The 21,851-nt window shown below is 44.7% G+C and overlaps 1 protein-coding gene across 15 annotated transcripts in view; it reads right to left on the reverse strand.

Annotated features, from left to right (window-relative positions):
- The window catches only part of TPD52L2 (TPD52 like 2), a 365,874-nt gene that overhangs the window by 140,718 nt on the left and 203,305 nt on the right, over positions 1-21,851 (reverse strand). For 7 of the 15 annotated variants that reach the window (XM_069650862.1, XM_069650864.1, XM_069650863.1 and 4 more), the window contains exons 4-6: positions 19,921-19,980; positions 6,893-6,952; positions 3,778-3,879 (exon numbers count right to left, since the gene is read on the reverse strand). In XM_069650862.1, coding sequence (XP_069506963.1) covers positions 3,778-3,879; positions 6,893-6,952; positions 19,921-19,980 — 222 coding nt within the window. The remainder of the gene's footprint in view (positions 1-3,777; positions 3,880-6,892; positions 6,953-19,920; positions 19,981-21,851) is intronic. The other 8 variants (XM_069650869.1, XM_069650875.1, XM_069650874.1 and 5 more) reach the window with 3 other exon arrangements.

Genomic DNA, 21,851 nt, shown 5'->3' on the forward strand with positions numbered 1-21,851 from the left:
ACGGTTTTCTTTTGATGGCAGATCCAAAAGATCTGTCTTATCCTTTTGCACACTTTGTCCTTGTTAAGATTCTCCTAGACCTTAAGATTAAGGTTCAGGAAGATCAATCTACGTGTAGGTTGCAGACCTTCTCCGTATATGGCCATCCTTACCAAGAGTAAATGTTTATCGAACTTGAAAATCATAATACGCAATACTCTGCACCTACCACTAAACGTCGTCCGATTCTAAGCAGATCCACAAGCCTAAAATATATACATGTATTGGAAGCAATCTCAGAAATACAAATTGTAGTGTCTAACAGCTTTTCCGAAATAGTTCTTAAAGTGGTCGTTTCTGCATAAATCATTGGAAATGGTCGAGTGTGGAGTCTTCAATCCCTAAAATGGGGCTTACGGGTTTGAGAAATAGAAAAAATGCAATGCTTTACAAAAAGATACAAAGTCAATAGTGAAGTTTTACAGTTCTGTGAACTGTCACAGTTTAGGCGTCAGCACAAGTCGGGCGTGCGTTCAGCTTGTGCACAACGGGTTCCCTATTGGCCAATGTTTAATGCAACAAAGACAAGTTGCAAGCTTCAGGATTCACAGAAAAGGAGCAATCCAAGCCACGTTCAGAATGTGAAGGTGCAGAGTTGATGACCTCAGGCAAACAAGGATGACACAAGAACCCTGGACATCGTCTCCGGAAGGAAGAGCGAAGAACAAAATGCCAGTGATCGGTGTAGATACGCAAGTAGCTGAGATTACCATCTCCAAAGCCAAAACGGTGCACCTAGTGGCCTAGCAGTTCAAAACTAGTAAGATGAAGTCTTCAGCTGAAAGCAGCTGCAGGCTCTAAAACAACCAGGCTTTTGCAAGTGTCTCTGAATTATACACACGAGGGAATACGTACAGAGGAAAGTGGTTTTAAATTGAAACCACATTTCCTGGACAAAGGTTACTCTACTGTGCCTGCCAAGTCAAAGGAAGGGAGCACCAATGTGGTTCCCTCTGCTTGTGTGAAGTGCGATCTGAAGTGCTCAGAAACCAGCAGGCCAAGGACATCTGGTTGTAGAGTTCAGAAGCAGAGCTTTATCCCACATGTACTTTCCTCTTCCAGCTGCTTTGGGACAAGTCCCGATGATTGACAAAGGTATGGTGCAGATACTCCGATTCATTTGCATCTCCTGGGGGTTTAATGCAAAACCAGACTTAAAATCTGGCACACGCCACCTTTCAAACATTGTCAACCGGTCAATCAATGTGGGGTGCCACACAAACATTCCTGGTCAAATTGCCTGATGTGGAATCGGAAGTGAATTCAGACATTCATTTATGACTGCTCTAAACTTCTTACTTGGAATCAAAGGAAGACTATTTCAGAGAGCTGTTTCCATGCTTACCAAGTATATACAGCCTTCTTGTGAAGCATCATCTGGACTTCTAAACCTCTATGCACCATTTTAAAAGGGAGACATGCAAGTAACTAGTCTGTTGGCAGATTACAGAAGGGCTATATCAGTGTGCAGCCTTCTAAAATAACAAAGAGCTGCCATACGCCAATGATTTGGACAAGGAGCAGGAAAGAGCAATCTGCTCGAGGGAAAATTACTAACAGGTACTTTTGGGGCACCGTGCTCTGGGAGTATCGGGAACTTCCAGGTATACTTGCACAGAGTTGCATTATCAGCGAGGCCCTGCATGAGGAGTAGCTGGGTAAAAAGGACAGCGAACGATGAAGGGAAAAAACAAAAGTGTCACATAAGGGTGGTAGGCTCGTTTCATGAGAGAAAAATACAGAAGTGGGAGGACATATCCCCGAGGAAGATGAAATGGTGTGGGAAGCAGCTTCCCATACCAAATATCAGTAGGAGGAGACATCCCATGTGAGAAATATACATGCATTGGAGAAAAGTTGCCAAAAGAGAAAAACACAGAAGAGTTGCACCCCCACAAGAGAAGAAACGCTTAGGATGGACAGACATCCCATAAGAGAAACTCTGGGGAGGGCGATGTAAAGCCATTTACAAGAGGGAAATCCGTCTGAGGGGAAAACCACATTGCATGGTAGAAGTACAGTAGGGTTCAGGGAGAAAGCAGCTTTTACAGATGAAATACAGGCTTAGGAATACATATTTCATACAGGAAAAAACCCACAAACAAATCACACATGCATACACATATGGCAAGGCATCCCACATAAACACACACAGAAGTGGGAGGCGAATGTTCAAATAGAAAAGAAATGGGAAACTAAACGTCACAGGGCAAACCCACAGGAGTGGAAGTCCCCGCGTATAGGATAAACACAGGAGAAATAAAGCTGTATCACAAAAGAGCAAGGGCCAACCATCATTGCAGGGGCACAAAGGAGACAAGAGCTTCACTCCAAGTAAGAAACGAACCACATGCAACAGCCGCCATATGCCATCAAGGCTCAATGAGAAGAGAGAGAAGACAGTGCTCACCAGAGGCACAGCACACCTTAGCATCTCTGATCACAAGTAGCATAGCAGAGCCTTCATGACAACACCCAGTGGCAGGAGCTGAGAGAAGGTAAACATTTAAGGGAGCTGGGGTGAGAAAACAGCTCTTTATAAACCCATGTAATTTGGCTCTCAAAAAAGTAAATTAACTGTGTTGGATGGGCAAAAGCAATTATATCTACACACAACTAAGCGGGACGTGGGTAATACGAAAGGATGGAAGGATTGTGGGAAAGTCTTGTAGGGCTTGGATGTAGACAGAAGGAGGGAAGGCTACCTGTGGTCAGAGAGGTCTACTGATTCTTACCACCCAGATCCCTCCAGCTGCAGGATGGGCCTCCTGCCCAGGAGTGCGGTCGCCATTCTGCATTCCAGCCAACAACAGTATTAACAATTCATCACACATTTAAGGTACCATCATTATGCCAACAATGAAGGGAAATAACAGAAGAAAACTGCTGCACTCCCATGAGAACCTGACAGATTCACTGCAACAACGTGCCCCGTTCAGATTTATCAGCAGAGGGATAAATCCTTTTAACACTGCTCTTTTCACTATGGAAACTTCCTTAAACGCTTTATGCCAAAAGCCTTGCCTGAAGGTCTTTGGCAAACATCCCCTCTACAAAGATACATCAAGTATCAGGCAGGTTCAAGAGGTGCATTAACATCAACGTGTGCAAAAGAGCTGTACAATTCTACTAGATTGTCATTACTTCTTCTATTACCATTCCCAAACTTCCACCACATTTACTAGCACTGCAATACTGATTAGTAACAGCTACTTCTACCTCCATCTACTCTGATCAGGGGCACGCCCTAGGCCATCTTTTATCTGCCCCCCACCACCCCCGACACTCCTCACGTTGTGCTGTTTAACTAAGGAGCCCCTTCCCTTCTACCACAGACTCCAAGTATTACGTGTTTCCACAGATACAGCCCTACCCTCTACTTGATGCAGACAAATTCCCTCAAGTAAAGCCTTCTACTTCTGCCACGCCCTCTGCGGTGAAGGAGCCACCTAGCACAGCACTCCTTGTCTTCTACCCTACCCACTGGGCCAGGAGTTTCCCCAATAAAAACCACCCAACTTACACAATGTTTCCTCATTGCTCTGGAGGACGTCAACACCTTTCACAAGCACTACATTCACAACCCAAGTGCCTACAGTGGATCCATTTTGTGCTATAGATCTACCAAAAGTAATTAGCTCCAACGCTCTATACTCCAAGAAGGTGATGGGAAACCACCTGCACGTGCCCCAGTCGAGAGAGAATAGAATGGACACAGATTGGTTCAAGGAGGCCTACCTCATGTCACCAAGTTTCCTGGTGATGGCGGTGCCCACAGTAGAGAGAGCCGCTGTGGTCTTTTGCCCTGCCTGCGACAGAGTTTCCTGCGTCTTCTTGTAACTGTAAGGAGAGAAACAAAATAAAGAAATTGAATCAAGATCGAGAGAAGGGGTACAATGATCAGAAGTCAAGTGAGAGGTTAAGTGTGACAAGGAAGCAGCCGAACCAGAACGTGCTCTTAATTCCAAAAGGTCATCTTTGTATAAAATGTGTAGTATGTTTTATTTCATATATTAGATCAACTATGCAACTGATGTGAGGGAGAATACAAAATTAGGAAAATGGCTGAAACTTCCAGATCACAAACATCTCTCACTGACAACCTTCTATCACACAAGTCCCAGGAATGCCACAAAGGGAGAAGGACAAACTAGATTAGCAGGTTAGCCTTGAAAGAGAAAAATAACAGAGCCTCATTCCACCTGCGTACCTTTACAAAAAGCCACCCAGTTACGCCCACCACCCGACAGACTGCAACCACAGCTGAGCCATGACAAGTGTTAGTGACAGCTGGGAGAAAACACAACCGTAAGCATACTACTAAAGATGCTTGACTGTTTAACTTCTGTGACCAATGCACCAGTGACATACAGATGGCATCCATTGCCAACTACAATGGTGAATGCGGGTGCCTCCACCTCCTTAAGACAAGGAAAAGGTGCTAAACTAGGTCCTCAATCTCTAACCAAAGGAGAGTGCATTCACCACAGAAACAAATGCAACACAAAGACAGACTGCCACCAGTCAGCTTCCAGTCGCTGAATGAGTCTCGCACCTTAGAGTTGCAGTCTAGCACCTATACAGTTGGATGTAGAACCAGAAGACCAGAGCTTTAATCTTGGTTTACTCACTTGACTAAATTGTGTAATCCTGAGCAAATTGTTTTTTCAATGCCCTTGTATGCCAAATTAGGGACACTTCAGAAACACCTATATGGTCATTTATAATCCTGGATCTGTGCATTCCCCGTTTCATTTACTCATGTTCAAACCTCTCTTCAGACCGAGGGCAGATTTCCACAAGTGTCATGCAAGAAAGGACTTTTGAGTGAACTGAAAAGACCCAGTTACCTCAGAGAAGGCTGGGCTTACCACGTAACAGAATATTGCGCAAGATAGCAGTCTGATGAACTTTCAAGCAAACAGAATTATTAGGGGCACTGCAGGATGGGCTAAGGCATTAAGGCATTCCAGGCTGCCTGCGCTCCCCAAAGAGTCTAGTGTGAGGGGTGGCGGGGGGAGGAGGGTGAAGGTCTGAACCTCATCCACAATATGGGAGGTCTCTCAAGGTGCTTTGAAAACAAAGTGTTACGATTAGGATTTAGCAAGCACTTTGATTCTAAGAGACATGCAGGTCTCCCAGCAGGAAGCTTGAGGGGAAAGGTTTTCCAACTTTTGCAACATCAAGTGAAATAAATTCAGCAGCAACATTCGGGTACACTTGGGCACCTTATGGGGTCTGGTGGAGGAAAAAGAAAAGTGTAAAGTAAGGAATTCTAACTAACATCAGCCCTTTGTATTTGAATATGCATCCCCCTCACTCAGCTCAGCTGAAGCATATCAGATCTAAGCTGTAGCACCACGTACCCAATAGGGAGGCTAAAACTAAGTACATCAAACAGGATGTAAACCTTATGACCAAAGGCCTGCTCCTCCCAATCCATGTACAATTAGAACTAGCTTGCTTTGCAATTTCATTTCTAAACTTTGAGGGCTCCAAAGATATACATTGGGAAGAACCATCCATTCTCCCCAGTGAACCAGAAAATACTGATTCAGCCACCAAAACGTAGTGCACTACAAAGGATCAAAAGGTACAGTAATCCTTTAGAGTGCGCATGAGATGTTAATGTGCAGAACCATAGGATTCCAGAAAAGGATACAGAGTGAAAAGGGAAGTTTCCAACATCCAGTTACCATTCTTTTGAGGCAGGCAACGAGTTACTGTTTAGAAAGGTTATTAGTTTCGGACGGATAATACTTTGAGTAAAATAAATAAAATGCAAGTATATCCTCTTTATGCTCTACCCCATGAAAGATTACACAGGGGTAACCATTCTAAATTGCATCCTAAAGTAATTTGCCCCTTCAATTCTCCATGTGCTCACAGCACACCATTTCATCCTCACAAAGAGGCAACCATCCCTCGCCAATGTCCAGCAGTGAATTATTTGAGGGCCTGAAGTACTTTTAAAATCATTTAACGCCCCCCATTCCATTGCATATAATTAAATGGAAAGAGGGTGCATAGTATACATTTTCTGTTCTAATCCATAACTGACAGTTTGTATAGTAATTTACGACCTACCGCCAGACTAGTAATGAAAATCACCCCTTATAGGGTACAAGAAACCTATTGCTGATCTAGTCTTGACAGTTTACTGCACATATTGCCACGTGATAATGGAGGTTTGGCAAGAAGCGGGTTTTGCCTATAAATGTGAGTAGTTGCACATGGTCATGGCTCCCACAGGTACTTTTTTTGGTAGACCATTTGAAAGGCTTGTTAACAGGTCATTGCAGCACCACAAATTATACAATTGATCACGGTTCTTAGGGCACCATCTGGATCCCAATAACCTCTCTACTAGACAAAGCAAGATTTGTGATCAGTATATTCTTAACAGATACAGGACAAGGTGCACTTGAGCACACAACTAATCCTGCTTCTCTTACAGTCAAGGGATTACTTTTCCAAGATAGTAACACATTTAAACATGTTAATCTGAGTATTTCTCAAGATTATCCTTGTACAGTTCTATGTTTTTATATCTGTAACCATGCTAAAGTAAATCTGACATATTTAGGATAAATTGCACTAAGCAAGACATGAGTGCAGGAGAGAGGGAAACCACAATCAGTCATTAAACTTTCACACGATTATACAAGTCCAGTTCCTTTCTGTCCCTTATGGTATGGCGATTCCGATAGGGCACCCAGCACCACCCCCACCCCATTCACCTATTTGTGTTGTGTGCCAATGAATATATGTCAGTCCCTTGGGCCAAAACATGAAGTTAGTTGAAATACCAGAAATGCTGAAAGAAACTGTTTTTACCAATACAGACACTCACGCTTCTGAGTGGGTAACTTTCTCATTCCAGTCCTCCAATGTGCTGGTAGCTGACACATATCTATAAATACAACGGGACAAAATGGGGGTTGTTAGAGAAGATGGCAGCCAAGGAGGCTACCATAGACAAACATCGCCTGCTTCCACCATCAGCCGGTGTGGACAGGGTAGGAACACATTTCAAGAGCACTTTAGTCAAGCTTAGTGAAGTGTGTGGACCAATATAAGCCCACAAAGCAAATCACTATTCCAGGAAGAGGGACAAAGCCTGGCAGTCAAGTACTAGACCAGCTGTCGATAATACACCCCTTGCAGCAGGGCTCAGGGTGGTATAGTAGGTGCCAAAAACACTTTGTCTGTGCAGATATGAAATGCCATGACAGTTTACCGTTTGTTTGTTTTTTACTTTAGGATTTCAGGACCGAGAAAGAACAAGGGCCACTGCTCAATGTTATTTATGGTGCTTCCTAGTACATAGTGGGCAAACGGTCCATCACTTTGGGCAAAAATACAGAAAGGTCACTGTGGCAGCAACAACTTTGTTAATAGCTTCTACTGCAACTGTTCTTTTAATCAAAATAGTTGTAGGACCCATAACAAGTCTAGAAAGCATCATAGATTATACAAAAGAGTTATTTCTTCAAGCTTGAAGGAAGAAAAACGAATAACGGTACAAAATAAAAGTAACAGCTTGCCAGTCAAAGAAAGTCCTTACTTTCGAGAAAAACTTATGAAAAGCACATATACTCTTTGGAAGTGCTTCTTTGAACTAATTAAACAAACTCTCAATGGCAAAGCATCTTAATTAGCAAAGCACCCATCTATCCAGTCAAATACAGAACCAGGTTGAAGGGTTATAAGAACTAAATGATTGTAACATAGCAAGCTTACAGTTCTGGGTCGATGGGACATTAGGAGACAAGTTGTGTCAGTTATGTGCATTGTGAAAGCCTGGATTTAGGACTAAGTGTTAAAACGTCCCCCGCCCCTCCCAAATGCATAAAGTCGGTGTCCAGTTAATATGTCGAATCCATAATGTCGAATGGCAAAAATGGCGAAAAAAATTAGGGACGCTTAGCCTTGTTTAGGTCATTGAGAAGCAAGTTCTGCGCTTTACATCCAACATTAACTTCAAATTTCACAGGTCCTGATAAAGGTCTTGATTAATTACTGACAAAAACAATCAGGTATTAAAATTTGATACCAAAAAAGAATGCACTGAATCCCATTTTCATTGCAGTTCACTCGGTTGACGACACAGTAGTTACTATAGCAATTTATTTCAGTCATTTCCAATCCAGTTTAAGAATTACAGAAACTTTTTTTTTTTAATTAATTCCGAAGCAGGATTTACAATAACTCAAGATTGCAATGTTGACTTGGGTTACTAGAATTTCAGAAAGTAGGTAGACGTGTGCCAAGAGATTCAACTCCAAACTAGTAACGCAACACACTGATCCAGATAAGAGCAGAACACAAGCACACGCAATGTATACACCTCACAGGAAAAAACCACAGCCCTTGAATCATTCAAGTTTAGGGCAACACTTCAAGTTTCTATAAATACCTAGGAAAGCATCACAGTACGTACACACAAGTACACTTAAATCTAACCATTTTAACTAAGCTGGCACTAGGCCAGTAATGAATCCCATCAACATTAACCAGACTCGCTCACTAACCTAGGACTTAAGGTAAACACCTTGACTAGAGAGGGCTTTGAATGACATTCTCCAAACTCTTATCCTAGGACGTCACTGGACTCTCTCCTAGCCAGCACTCCACCCAGTCCATTCGCAAACACAAGGTATTCACTGGTGTTCCCTCAAGATGTGCAGTCTGGCACTGCTCAGCAGTCATGAATAGCCACCAAATGAGAACAGGATAGTTCCAAATCATATATGGGAGCAACTCGAATCTCTGGTTTAGAAAGTATGAGTGAGACAAGGTTTTTAAAGACTAGGGTTCGTCAAATTAATGATATTGAGGAAAGATTTTCTTTTTGCACCTTTCCCTCCATAGATTTCTATGGGACACCCTTTCTTTTTGCTTGTTTTGAACCCAGTCCGGCCCTTTTGACGGCAAGTAAACTTCTGCTTTACTTCCATTGCCCTTTTGCTCATTCTTATGGCGGATCCGACTAGTCCCCAAGACAATCGGTACTGAGAGACTTTATGAATTCTTGTTACAATTGCACACATCACCTTGCAGTAAAGTGCAGTTGGATACTTTGTATCCTTATATCATTTTATATATTGGCTTTTTGGTTACTTTGACAATGTGTATAAGACAAGCTGGTGGCAGCTGGGATTTTTACTGTTTGTGTAATTTTAGTCATGCACTTGTGGCTAGAACCTCAAGATGGCTGTGCCACAAGGTTTTCCGCTTGTTCCTGTACCATATTGTTTGACCTCGTTTCTGCCTTCTCAGATCAGGAAATGGCTTAAAATGAAATCCATTTCCCAGGGAAAGCTGTGGTTTTCGTGGGGGGGGCAAGGGATGTGTGTGATAGCCAGAGAAGTGTGCTGGGACTATCTAGTCCCAATCCACATTTGTGGTGCCAGAAGGCCTGTTGCTGGGCAGATGTGATGACCAGTGGTTATCCAGTATTGGATAACCACTGGATGATTGAATGGTGCAGATCCTTACCATTGGTGGGCTACGCTGGCTCCGAGTCTGAATCTTGGATTCAAAAGGAGGGAGTGGTGAAAGCAGCAGGGGACCAGAGGCAAGGGCAACAAAAAGATATAGTTTTTAACTGGACGCAATAATTGGCAAAAAAAAAAAAGTGTACTGCGCAATTACATTTTTTTATTGTATTCATTTATTTTCATAGGCACCCTTAATGTGCTACAGGCTTCAATGCCATTTGAGAGCACAAATGAAAGGATGACGTTCAATATGGAAAGCTTATGCTATTGCGGTAAAGGTAAGAATTCCGCACTACTGGGGTGTGGGGGCACACCTATCAACTACATGACGGGGGACGCAGTGGAGCAGGGGGCAATCCTGGAGGGGAGGACATTGACAGCTGCACTGTGTGATGTAGGTACAGCCAGAGAAGTCAGTGGATTTAAGTGGGATTAGGGGCACCAAGGGGGGCAGAGGGGCAGAGAGGCACATAGAGAATAGGGATAAGTGGCTGGAGTAGTGGATAGAAATGGTAGTGTAGCACTATAACTTCCATTCTGGAATATAGGTCACAGGTAAATAAACAATCTGTATGTTCACAACTAAGATGAAGTTAAAGGGCTCAGCTACAGCACTGTGCTGGAGAAGTGTTGCTAGTTGGCAGTTTCCAGCAGAACGTAGCCACGGAGGAATGGGACCAGACGATACATTCGAGGCCAGCGAGCTAGGCACCCATGTGTTTACTGGGAACTTGCAGGGATTTGGAATTAAATGCAGTTAAATAAAATCCAACCAGTACGGGGAAAGCGTTGCAGCTTGTAGATGAGCCTGGGAAGAGGGTTGTGGGGCGAGGGGGTGAGCTGGGAGCGGACCAATCATTGGGAGAGTTTCAGTGTCCCCAAGGTGCAATAGGGTTTTGTGCCCTTGCTGATGTCCGCGGGGCACCTCATTGATCGGATGCAGTGTGAGAATGTCTCCCCTTTGCCAAGTTCAGGTTGTCTTGTGTGCTCAATGAGAGCTGACCAATAGACGAATAGAGTGCGGTATCTAGTCAATTCATCTACACCCATTCCATCTAATACCATTCCATCGAGATGTTTCCATCTAAAAAATGTCCATCTAATGCATGTTTTTGGGGGTAAAGGGTTAATTTTTGTTCAGGTGCATTTTAAAGGGTACAAAACGGGGGTTTGAGGGGAGCCCCCCCCAAAACATCTTTTAGATGGAAACATTTCGATGGAATGGCATTAGATGCAATGGTTTTAGATGAAATGACCATAAACTATAAAGTGCCAATGGTCAGCACAATCACAAAATACTTTGGCACATATTTGTGGGGCGGTGTGGGAAGGCTTGTGACGTCACAATGGGTGGTGTGGGACAATGGGGACCAGGATGGCACTGACCAATTATAACTACTCAATGTAAGCCTGGACATAGGGGACTGACGTAATCCAACCAATCAGCTTTCGTAAAGAGAACTGTGATGAATCCAGTGAGATCATCCCTAAGATCCTGATATGGGACTCTCCTCAGGTGGCCATGGAAAGGCAGCCGCTACCTGACTCCAACGGTGGTATTGTGTGGGAGGATCACTTGGCGGGGACTCATGTCAAGGGGAGTCGGAGACCTCTCAAAGTGATTCCCCTAATAGCCCTGAAGCCTTAATGGCTTACTGTAAATATTCTCAACAATTATGACTTAAAACCAAACTGTGGACTCAAGTCCCATAATGCCCATAGTACTGGGACGAGGAACAGGGACTTCGAGTTGATGAAAGATCATGATCAGTCAAGTCGTTGGGAGAGAAAGCACCAGAGCGGTATCTGTAATAGGTATAAATGGACATCAGGTGCAAGGACAGGGGGGAGCCGATTGTGTAGTCATGGCTCAGCAGCAAGACGCTTTCTGGAAAACACGGTAGATGCTGGGGAAACGTGACCCTGCAGAGACTGTGCAGACGGAAGCAGTTCTGAAGTCAGCCCCGCTGTGTGGGAGAGGAGCTCCCGGCACGCCATGAACTGCTCCGGTACGGGAGACGCACCGGAGATCAAACAGAGCTGCCAGAGCTCCATTGGGGGACTGCGCACACGGCAGTCACAGTTGAGTTGACAGAGAAGGCCTCAGAGAACTGCAGAAACACCATTGAGTCAGACTGAGATGCCAAGGCATCCCAGGGAGTTGGCCTGAAGCAGGTGACCCCGGGGCGCTTCGAAGGAGACCGCTATGTGAAATGAACTATTTTGAATACCAAACAAATTAACTGGGCGCAACTCTCCGAATAAGGCATACCAATTAGGGTACAATTTTACCCTGCATGCGAAATCAGCAGAAGAGCAATACAAGGGCAAACAGGGGGCAACTCTCCTAAAAAGGGATGCCAATTGAGAGACAACTGTAACCCGCATTGCCAGAAGCTAAGAGGTTGCATAACCAGGTAACAAAGGCTACCGGAGAAAAGCTTGTATGAGAGACAAAGGGGGAGAGAAATGGAACCTGCATAGCCAACAGCCAAAAAGCAAGCAAGAGAACAATTATCTTTTTAAGGGATACCACTTGGGAAGAAATGCAACACTTTGTTGAAAGTCAAGAGACCCTAAAGAGAAGCAGTTGCTGGTTCCAACCTCTTCATGAATGATTCTGGTGTGGAGAGTTTTGGGAACACGCATTACCACAAAGTCCAATAAATTCTAGTAGGAGTTCATCCTGGCAGGCCAGTGGACCAGGAAAGAAGCAGATGATTAAAGTACTTGATTGTGGTAAAAAGGTGTGGTGGAAGAGGAAGTGTTTATTCCATCGCCATGTCTTGATGAACAGTTCTGAAAGTGTTTTCTTTGAAGAAGTAATTGCAGATGTGTTAACAATTGTTTTTTTAATTTCTTTTAGAAGAGAACATTGGCAACGATATATGAATTAGTGGTTTGAGAAAAATACTTGGAAAACGAGGAAAATTGATAGTTGCTTTGATTTATGAACAATCATTTGGCAAGCAGTTGAAAGCAGGAAATTCACTTTGCCAAGTGAAAGGATATTGAATGAAAAATACTATATGCTACGCTGAGTGGAACTTTACTTTGACAAAACTTCTTTGAACGAGTGAGGGAATGCTCGTTTTATTCTTCGGTCCATGGTGTGGCATCACGGATGGCTGTTTTGGCGTATCCGGCAATGGTGCGCATGACTGTGGGATGTTCTATCCTTCCAAGGACTTGTCAGACCATGCCCTAATTCTATTGGCTATAGCCCCGGGACGGGAAGTGGTGGCAAGCCCCTTCTGGCGCTTCAAGGTTTCAGCCTTCACGGATGTGGTTTTCCGGAGTGAGGTACTGGATATGATTTCAACATACTTTGAGAATAACCTTGGGCTGGTTGATTCGATGGGTATTGTGTGGGAGGCCTTTAAGGTCTTTCTAAGAGGTAGGTGTATGTCCTTGGAGTTTGGGGTACTGGAGGCCGCCAGGCGGCAACTTTCGGGATTGAAATTGGAATTAAAGGGCTTGGAGCAGAAACTTGCAGAGGCAGTCATGTGGGTGTACAGGGATTAAGGGGGCACTGGACAGTTTGTGAGGCAGCTGATTGCAAGGTTAAATACCTGGCGCAACCCACAATGGCAAGGAAATATGAGGAAGAGGGATCAGCACCTGGCCGCAATGCTGCAAAAGGAAGGGGGTGACATGGGTGTGGCAGCGGTGCGGGATGAGAATGGGCAGATAGCGAATCCAGAGTGGATTTGGGAGGTGTTTTGCGTATACTATGAGCAGTTACATGTGTCGTATAGCGAGGCGGACGTGGAGCCGCTGCGGGTATTTGTATGCAGGACCTCTCTGCCGAAGCTGGGCCAGGGGGCTATTGAGGCACTTGCAGCCCTTTTCATGTCTGATGACATTCTGGCAGCTATGAAAGTGTTGCCTACTTCGAAAGCACCTCGAAGTGATGGTATCTCTGCTGAGTTTTATGAAGTGTGGGTTAAATGTAGCTGAACATATGTTGGCAATGTGGTAAGAACCGATGTGTGTGGATCGGCTCATGCTCTCGCTTTGTAAGGCAGTGGTAGCGTTGATACAAAAGCCCGGGAAGAATCCTCACGATTGTGCCTCTTCCGGCCAATCTTATTGCTTAATCTCGCCAAAAATGTTTTTGAAAAAACTGGCAGACCGCTTGCTCCCTCATTTGACGTCTATCGTTCACCCAGATCAGTCTGGGTTTGTCCCTGGCAGGTCTACATCTCTGAACTTGCAAGGCTTCTTTACCATTTTAATCACAAATTGATGCTAAAGTACAGGTAGTGGCTGATCTGTTGAACACACAGAAAGCCTTTCATTCAGTAGTGGGATGTTTTGTTTTTGGTCTTGCAGCAGGTGGCCATACCTGAAAATTGCGCTAGTGCCGTTTCTCTATGCTGGGGCAAACGCTTGTATAGGTTGTTTTGGCAAGCGTTCTGCAACTTTTCCATTGGGGCAAGGGACGAGGCAGGTCTGACCTCTTTCACCGCTCCTATTTTCTATTGCAATCGAGCTGCTTGTGGCACGGATTAGGAATTTTCACAATCCAAGTGGGCTGGCTCTGGTTGGGGAGAGGGAACTTATCTATCTAAACGGTGACAATGCCATTTTATACTTCAATGATCCAGAGGCCACCCTACTTCCGCCGACTCATGAGGTGGAGGAGTTTGGGAAATTCTCGATGCTCTGTATAAACTGGTCAAAATCCATTCTGTTCCCGGTAAACTATAGCAGTGTCAGCATGCGCTTTGACATCCTTTTGAGTGATACCTTGTCATACTTGCAGACCCTTCATTATCAGGTTGACCGGTGGTGCGCTCGGCCACTGGCCCTTTTGGGGCATATCGCATTGGCTCAGATGAGCGTGGTCCCTAAACTCTTATTATTTGCAGAATGTCCCCATTTGGCCAGGTGTGGCGTTTTTTTCTTCTCTGAACCGAGGTCGTTGGTGGTTAAACTGGTGTGGCATCCCGGGTCCCCTCGGGTTCGCTGGGGCACTTTATATGGGAGGTATATTTTTTGGTGGCTCAATTTCACTTTGTGTCCTATTGGATGCCATGCTCAGTTTTCCTTTCCGCATGTGTGCACCGAGAGGTGCTAGGTACACCCTTTCTCGTTGCAGGGCATGTGGATCTCTATGCAGGCACAGGACAATTGCAGAGCTGACCTGGTGGCCTGTACTATACATACGTGGAGGAGGGTTCTCTGGTGCCTGCGGATGATGGCTCCCTATGCTCAGCTGCTCAACATATGGGGTATAGAGGTTCTGCAACCGACATGCAATGACATTACAGTAGCGGATTGGGGGACTTTGGTTATTGCAAACATGTTTGATCCATATCCTGATGGGGCCTTTGTCTCTGGAGCCGTTTGAGAGGAAGGTCGGGGGAGAGTTCTGCAGACTTTTTCAATACTTTTGCATGCACGCGGCTTTTACAGCCTGGTCACCGCCTTTTCCAGTGAAACCTGCATCTTTGCTGCTGTTGCAGTACCTTCTGAACTCAGCGTCAGCTAAGCATGTCGTATCTTCCATTTATGGGATGATTCTGCGGGATAAGGTGCTGAGATGTAGGGAGAAATGGAAATAGGAAGTGGCGGTCCCTTTTCAGAGAAGCAGCGGGGGCTGCTATGCGACTGCGCACATTGGGGGGGTGGTAAGCACCAGGCTTAAGCTTATCCAGTTTAAGACTCTACATAGGGTCTAGTGAGCCTCATCTTGTATCCAATTGTTCGGCCTTACGGAAGATGGTAGGTGTGGGGTGCGAACTCCAATGCGAGGAAGGACAGGTGATGTGCCGCATCCTGCAAGGTGGTCAAGGAAGGCACGGGAGACCCGGTAGGGATGCGGGGGGGGGGGAGGCGGAGAGAGGGACACAACGTAATGGTATTCACCTTTGTGGCAGCAATAGAGATATTGGGGAACAGAACTGTGTACAGCGCATCAGGGAGGAGCTCCCTCGTCCCAGAAGCAACAACGTCGCTACTGAACACTGAAGTCCCCTGGTGATATACCTGGGTGCTCAACGACTTGACGCTGGTAGGCAGGTAGCGGGATCTCCGGCACGGGTGGAGCAGGATGGACAACACGAGACAGACCCAGCAGTCTGGGAGAGGTTGGAGGAGTTTAAGGACATAATACTCGTATGTATGAAACTGGATTTGCTCTTTGTTTTGCTGCACTGTACCAGCGACTGCAGTGTACCAGTATCGGAATCCCCCGCCTGTGATGACAGCTGGTTTGTATAAGTTTCTTGTATTGCACAGCTAGTGTTTTCTTTTGTACTTGTTTTTGTCTGTGTAGGATGTGAGCTGAATAAAGTAAAAAACTAAAAAACAACATAAAATTACATTAACCCGAAAGTAATTGAAACCAAAGTCATGGGCTCAATGGTTGGAATGCCTGGTAATGCCAGAAGGCCACCCAGAGACTATGCTTAAGGGCTGGTTCACAAGGAGACGGTGCATTGCTGGTAAATGCCTGTAAGCTGACTCTAATAAAGTGGCCTGTTTCTAGTTCAAGCTGGACTGTGGGTCAGTTAGCCAATGTATGATATGTTGAAGGAGCCTCAACGGGGACTAGCCTCACTATACTGAAAACCCATCTCATCTCCATATTATCACTTGGATGACTATGTGTGGGGGGTGAGAGGGGGCGAACCGCTGGCACTTTTCCCCTTCCCTCTTCCCTGCACTTGCGCGATCTGAATATCACAAGGCCTAGTAAGATCGTTCTGGTCTTCCCTTGTTTCCCCCTCGTCTTGTCGCGCCTAGAAACACTTGTGTACAGGCGCATTATAAATGCCAGATCATATATCATGTACGGAAAGCTTTCTGATGCCCTGTTGGGAAATTACGAAATTTCTATTGCACATTGTGACAATTTGTAAGGTGTCATCACTCCTCCCCAAGAGGGAGCCCTTCCCACGAGGCTAGAGAGGTGCAGCCGCCACCCAATTGTCCACCTAGTGGTGGTTTAATGTGGGAGGACTTCATGGGAAGGGGCTCCCTTTGTGGGGACAAGGACGATCACCTACGGTATAGCTCGTTGAACCACGTCACTCCAACATTCCTTAGCCAGTCATCGAGAGAAAGCCCATGTATTTTTGTAGCACAGAACATACTGAGACGAGGAAGAACACAAACACAAAGGGTAATCAATGAGGTGGCTCATCGGAGACCCGAGGAATGCCAAAGAGACATTATCTGCCGGTGTTGACTCTGCGCCAGGGCAGAGTCCCGGAGCTAAAAAGGAAAGAAGAGGCACTAAAGGGTATCCGATCACAGGCAAGCCAGAGCTGCTGGAATTCCAAGTGAGGGCTGGAAGAAGGGTTGTGCAGTGGACCCCGGTCGCAGGCTGCAAGAGTCCATTGCGGGTCTGAGCGGAGCAGACCCAACTGCAAGGCCGAAGGGAAGAAGCAGTGGCATGATTGCAACAAGGCGGACCGACCATCGGGTCCCAGAGTGAAGTCAAGCCTGTAAGGAGCAGAGGACAGCGAAGGAGCACCAGGGTCGAAGTCGACGAGCAGAGGAAGCCGCAGACCAGGAACCCCATCCCAGGAAAGACAAGTGACCTGCCGCATCCCGTGAAGGTAAATTGGGGGGAGGGAAGAGAAAAAGAGAAAGAAAGATTCTGGGCTATTTACCACTTGGCTGTGGGTTGCTGCTGATGTCCAGACAGTGGGTGATGCCTCAGTTGCCAAACAGATCATCAGCTTAGGATGTCCAAGGGTGTCACCAGTCGTCTCTATCCTGGGACCATTTGCTGCTGCCTTTTTTTAGGCAAGCGGCTCCAAGCTGTTTTCACAGGTTCCCTGGTTTTTCTCTCCCATTGCTCTAATGCTGGCTTGAAGGTTGACGCTGTGGAAAAAGGATTTGTTCCTTTCATGGGCTGCTGGGATAGATAATCGTTGGCCGAGGGTACAAACCCCAGGAAATCGAATCCTGAATACCGCACCTGTGGAAAAGATCCATTTACTCACTGGGTTGTAGGAGCTTTTTTGCCAAAGCCAGGACGCGAGTCCTTACCATGGGTTTCACGAATGAGATATCCTTCTGTGTCCCTGGCCATCGAAGAGATTCCTTGGAGAGTATTTTCGATTTTCTACTTCTGACCTCTGGAACATTTGGGTCTGATCTGGCCTTGTCTGGGGTTGATCACTGAATAATCTGCACCTAAGGGATAGAGCAGATTTACCTCCCTTAAAAAGTGGATGGCCCTTTCCCATTCATTCCTAATGAACTGATCCGATGCTGGGATTCTCCTGATATGGACTACAAAGTACTTTTCCTGGATCCCCTAGGTTTTCAGTGAACTCTGAACCAAGTTTCATAATTTTTGCCCTTCTCTCTAATTTATATACATTTTTAAATTCATACCCTGCATTTCTATCATGGTGCATGTACTTTAAACACGGACTGAATCTGGAATAAATTAGGATTTTCCGCTGGTAGTTCAAAGATGGTAACTGGTGGTCAAATGTTTGATGGCTATGATACGGAATTTCTAACATGCCTATACACAAGTGTTTCTTGGAAGCCTTTGGCTATGGTTTACAACAGTTTCATTTTCTATATGGCTATAATGCATCAGGACTATGCATCAATGCATATATAATGACCTTGGAGTCAAAACTATTGATTATTGTTATAGGGATGTTTTACCTATTGTTCCTGTTGGTAACATTTTATTTCCCCATTTCTCCCATCCCATCCCCTACCATATCTGTTAGGTGCTGACCACCAGGCCAAGAGCCTTACGCATATAGTAGGGTTGGATTGAGTCTTTAGGGCAATGTACATCCTTGTGCAGTCCCACAAGACGTAACTGCTTTTACGATTCCCTGGTTTTCCTGGCGCTGTTATTTTAGTTTGGGTGCTTATCGCCAGTAGAGAGCTGTCATGTAGATTTGGAGCTAGGAAAGACCTTTTATAGACTAGTGTTTTTATAAATATGCTTGGTATATTTTAATACTGTGCATCATTAACCCAATTACTCATCTGACCTGATAGTTTTATATTGGTTACTTTAAAGTATATATTTTTCATTACTTCAGTGTGGTGTATTTTCCGGAGATGTGTGTTGACGAATTGTACCTTTTTGTCAACCTACTAACCCCCCCCGCCTCCCCGAGGGAAGAGTCTCTCACGCCATGCTATCTACACAAAGAGGTTTGGCTCCCCTTTCTTGACATGTGGTTGCCTCCCCCTGTGCAAGAGTTTTAGCATCAACAGAGTGATACAAAAACGTCCTTAAGACTGAGATTAAGTAGTTATCTCAGACTACTAGCAGAGTGTGGTATCAGACGATCGGCATAATGCCACAAAATTATGGCCTGCATGATTTTCCCCACATGACTAACCATGCTGCTCTCGATTGGGGTGGATCTCCTTACCACGAGAGAGCTAGCATGGACATTATTTACACTTTGGCAATGCTTTTCTATGGGAGCAGGGCAGACTGATGTTGCAGGCAGAAGATCTGGCGAGTAAGGGCTTCCAGCGGCACACAAAGGACACAGAAGTGTCCACCATGAAAAGCCACTCACTCCTATCTCTCAGGAGGACAGAAAGTGAGTCAGGCTCATGCTAGGGAATGGTATGGGCTAGGAGCAACGACTGCGGAAGGGGAGAGAGCACGGAGGAATCAGAATAAGGAGGGGGCGGGAGATGGGCCTATACTAGCAGGGGAGGGGCAGGAAGTGCCAGTGGCAGCAAAGCGGTCAAGAGCAGAACAATGTGCACAATGAGTGGATTCATGAACTGCAGTAAGCTCAACCATGGAAACAAGAGCTTGAACAACCCCCTTGGTAGGAGGCACAAGATAGTACCAGTTGCAAATAAATGCATTGAAGTTCTGAATAGTAGCTAGAGGCCTTTCCATTTCAATTCCACCAACAAAAGCAGAGCAACATTGGGCAACATGCTCTGGCACAACCTCGTGCCAGCACCTGCCACCCTTTGCCAGCTATCTCGCCCCTTAATGTCCAAACCCGCAACAAATAAACAGCATTACGATTACACATTCTCGGCATGTCAGGAAGAGGAAGGAAGTAGAGAATGAAAACCATCAACTTGAACCTTAGCACCATGTTGTATTGTCAACCTTGTAATATTGCGGCTGTGAGTTGCCCAAGCAGAAATGCGTTAGTGATTTCCTCACATGCAGTGATTTCCCTGTATGAGAAGAACTTGCACTCATGTAATTGATATTTTACAGTTGGGCGGGCCATGGGCAAAGAGGCCTCTTTTTACATTCACTGCAAGTCTCTGGGACTTTGGTCTGGTCAGCGTGCATGCAGAACTTAGTTAGTAAAAGGGTCAAATTATGCGGCCTCAGCACAGACAGCTTTTCTCCATGAATTTCTTTCACACCCAGGCAGCAAACTGGAGAACTCACACATCAGATTGTGTTACTTTCTCATTCCATGCTCCAATTGTTTCTGATGTTTTCACATAACTAGAAAAAAAACATGTTCACATAAAATTAGGCTTGCGATTGTAAAAACATTAAGCAAGGATAAGAGACTGAACCTGCACTGGCATTTAATACTCTCGCTTGTCTTGCCTGGTGTGGTCCCATTTACGATTGCCTCAACCAGGTTGGGTGAAGTGCCTTGGTTGGGCAACATGTGTAGTTCCCCAGGGCATAGTGGGGTTGCAGCAATTTCACCACTGACTGTGTGGGCAGACTGGATAGGAAGAAAGCCCAGAACCCAGGTTTAATGCTTCACAAATCGAGATTAAATCAAACGATAATCAGAACTAGGCCTTTGGATTCATTAAAATCCAATTTATTAAACGCTCTACGCAGATTCCTGTATTCAGGTGAAAACTAAAAGCAAGGTCAGCTTTGCCGTCTAGTAGACATTTCCGTACTGAAAGTTATCTAAACTGAAGTAAGCCATATAACGGGTTCCCCATAATACATATTTTTTGTATGTGCCATGTATTTATTATTAAAAAGTAGCAACTTGGAGCGAATTATTGGATTCCCGGAGCTACAAGGATGAAAAAGTTCAGTTAGCAAAAGAGAAGATCAGAACGGACCACTTGATCAAAATGTGCCTTTTATCTCAAAGATCCTCCATCCAACACGAACCCATTCAAGTTCTTTTGGAGAAATGGGCTAAGAAAAGGTCACTTCTATTCCCATATTGCAAAGTTTTCAGCAACATTTAACAGTACAGTAAGTTAAAGAATAACAGGGCTTATGTCTGATTTGGAATCCTCAATTCCCCATCAAATTAAATATCCAGCTCATTTGTATGGTTCCAGAATGTATTTATCCACCCACTTGGTAAAGATGCAAACTTTATATGTTACAAAGGGATTTATTGCAATCTGTGTGATCAGAAGATTACTTCCGTACACGTGTTTAAGGTTGCTCTTTATGCACCTTTGAAAATGAACAAACAACAAAAAACAAAAAAAATAGATGCCTCTGGCCCTCATGCACCACCTCCTTGCTCTCTTGAACACTAGGACTTAATATTACATTTAGGGAAGGCATGTCTTGGGGTTCACTACAAAATGCAGGCCATTACCTTGCCCCATTTGAGGCAGCTACAACCAATAACGTCCTTATTTGATTCTCTGCATTTTTTAATGTGTAGTGTTCCTTTTCCGTTATATATTCAGGACTAGAAGTTGAAGAATGCAAAGAGATGGCAAAGAATGCATCAGCATAATTTGTGATTTCTGCTTCAAAGGAATTTTGCATAATAGACAGCTATTTTGTCTACACTGGCAAAGCAGATTTCCACTATTTAAGAGAAATAGTGGGTAAACAAACATTTTGAATTTTTTTGTAAACCCTGCAAAAACACCACCAGAATGGGAAAACAAACTCTGAAAACAGGAAACCCATAATATCCTGAGCCTGCTGTTCAAGGTAGCACAACAGCTGCCCTCGTCATCCTAATCATTGTTAAAATAAAAACACAGGAATGGTTTATATAAACTACAGTGATGCATCAGGTGATCCGTTAAATGTTCCCCATTACTGTTAAAGGGATAATAACGACTGAATACCACAGGGAATTAAGACAAGATGCTAGTATGCTAAATGTTGCAGACATTAGTCAAACTTGTAATCAAATAAAACATAGGCAGAAAATAATGTAGTCGCTATTGAAGTATGGTGGATATTGTGATAGTTATTCCCTGCAATCTGCACCAGCGCTTCAAGTTCTAGCATTAACTGGACTACTATAAGTGACCATATTAACATTTTCAGCAGAGTTACAAGAGGTTATGGCCCAAACACCGCAGGCTCTTTGACTGCCGGTCATGTGGCTACTAGAGGACACCTGGATGGTCAAGCAAAGA

This window comes from Ambystoma mexicanum, chromosome 3p (genome assembly GCF_040938575.1).
Source record: "Ambystoma mexicanum isolate Mex_15411 chromosome 3p, UKY_AmexF1_1, whole genome shotgun sequence".
Classification (NCBI taxonomy): Eukaryota; Metazoa; Chordata; class Amphibia; order Caudata; family Ambystomatidae; genus Ambystoma; species Ambystoma mexicanum.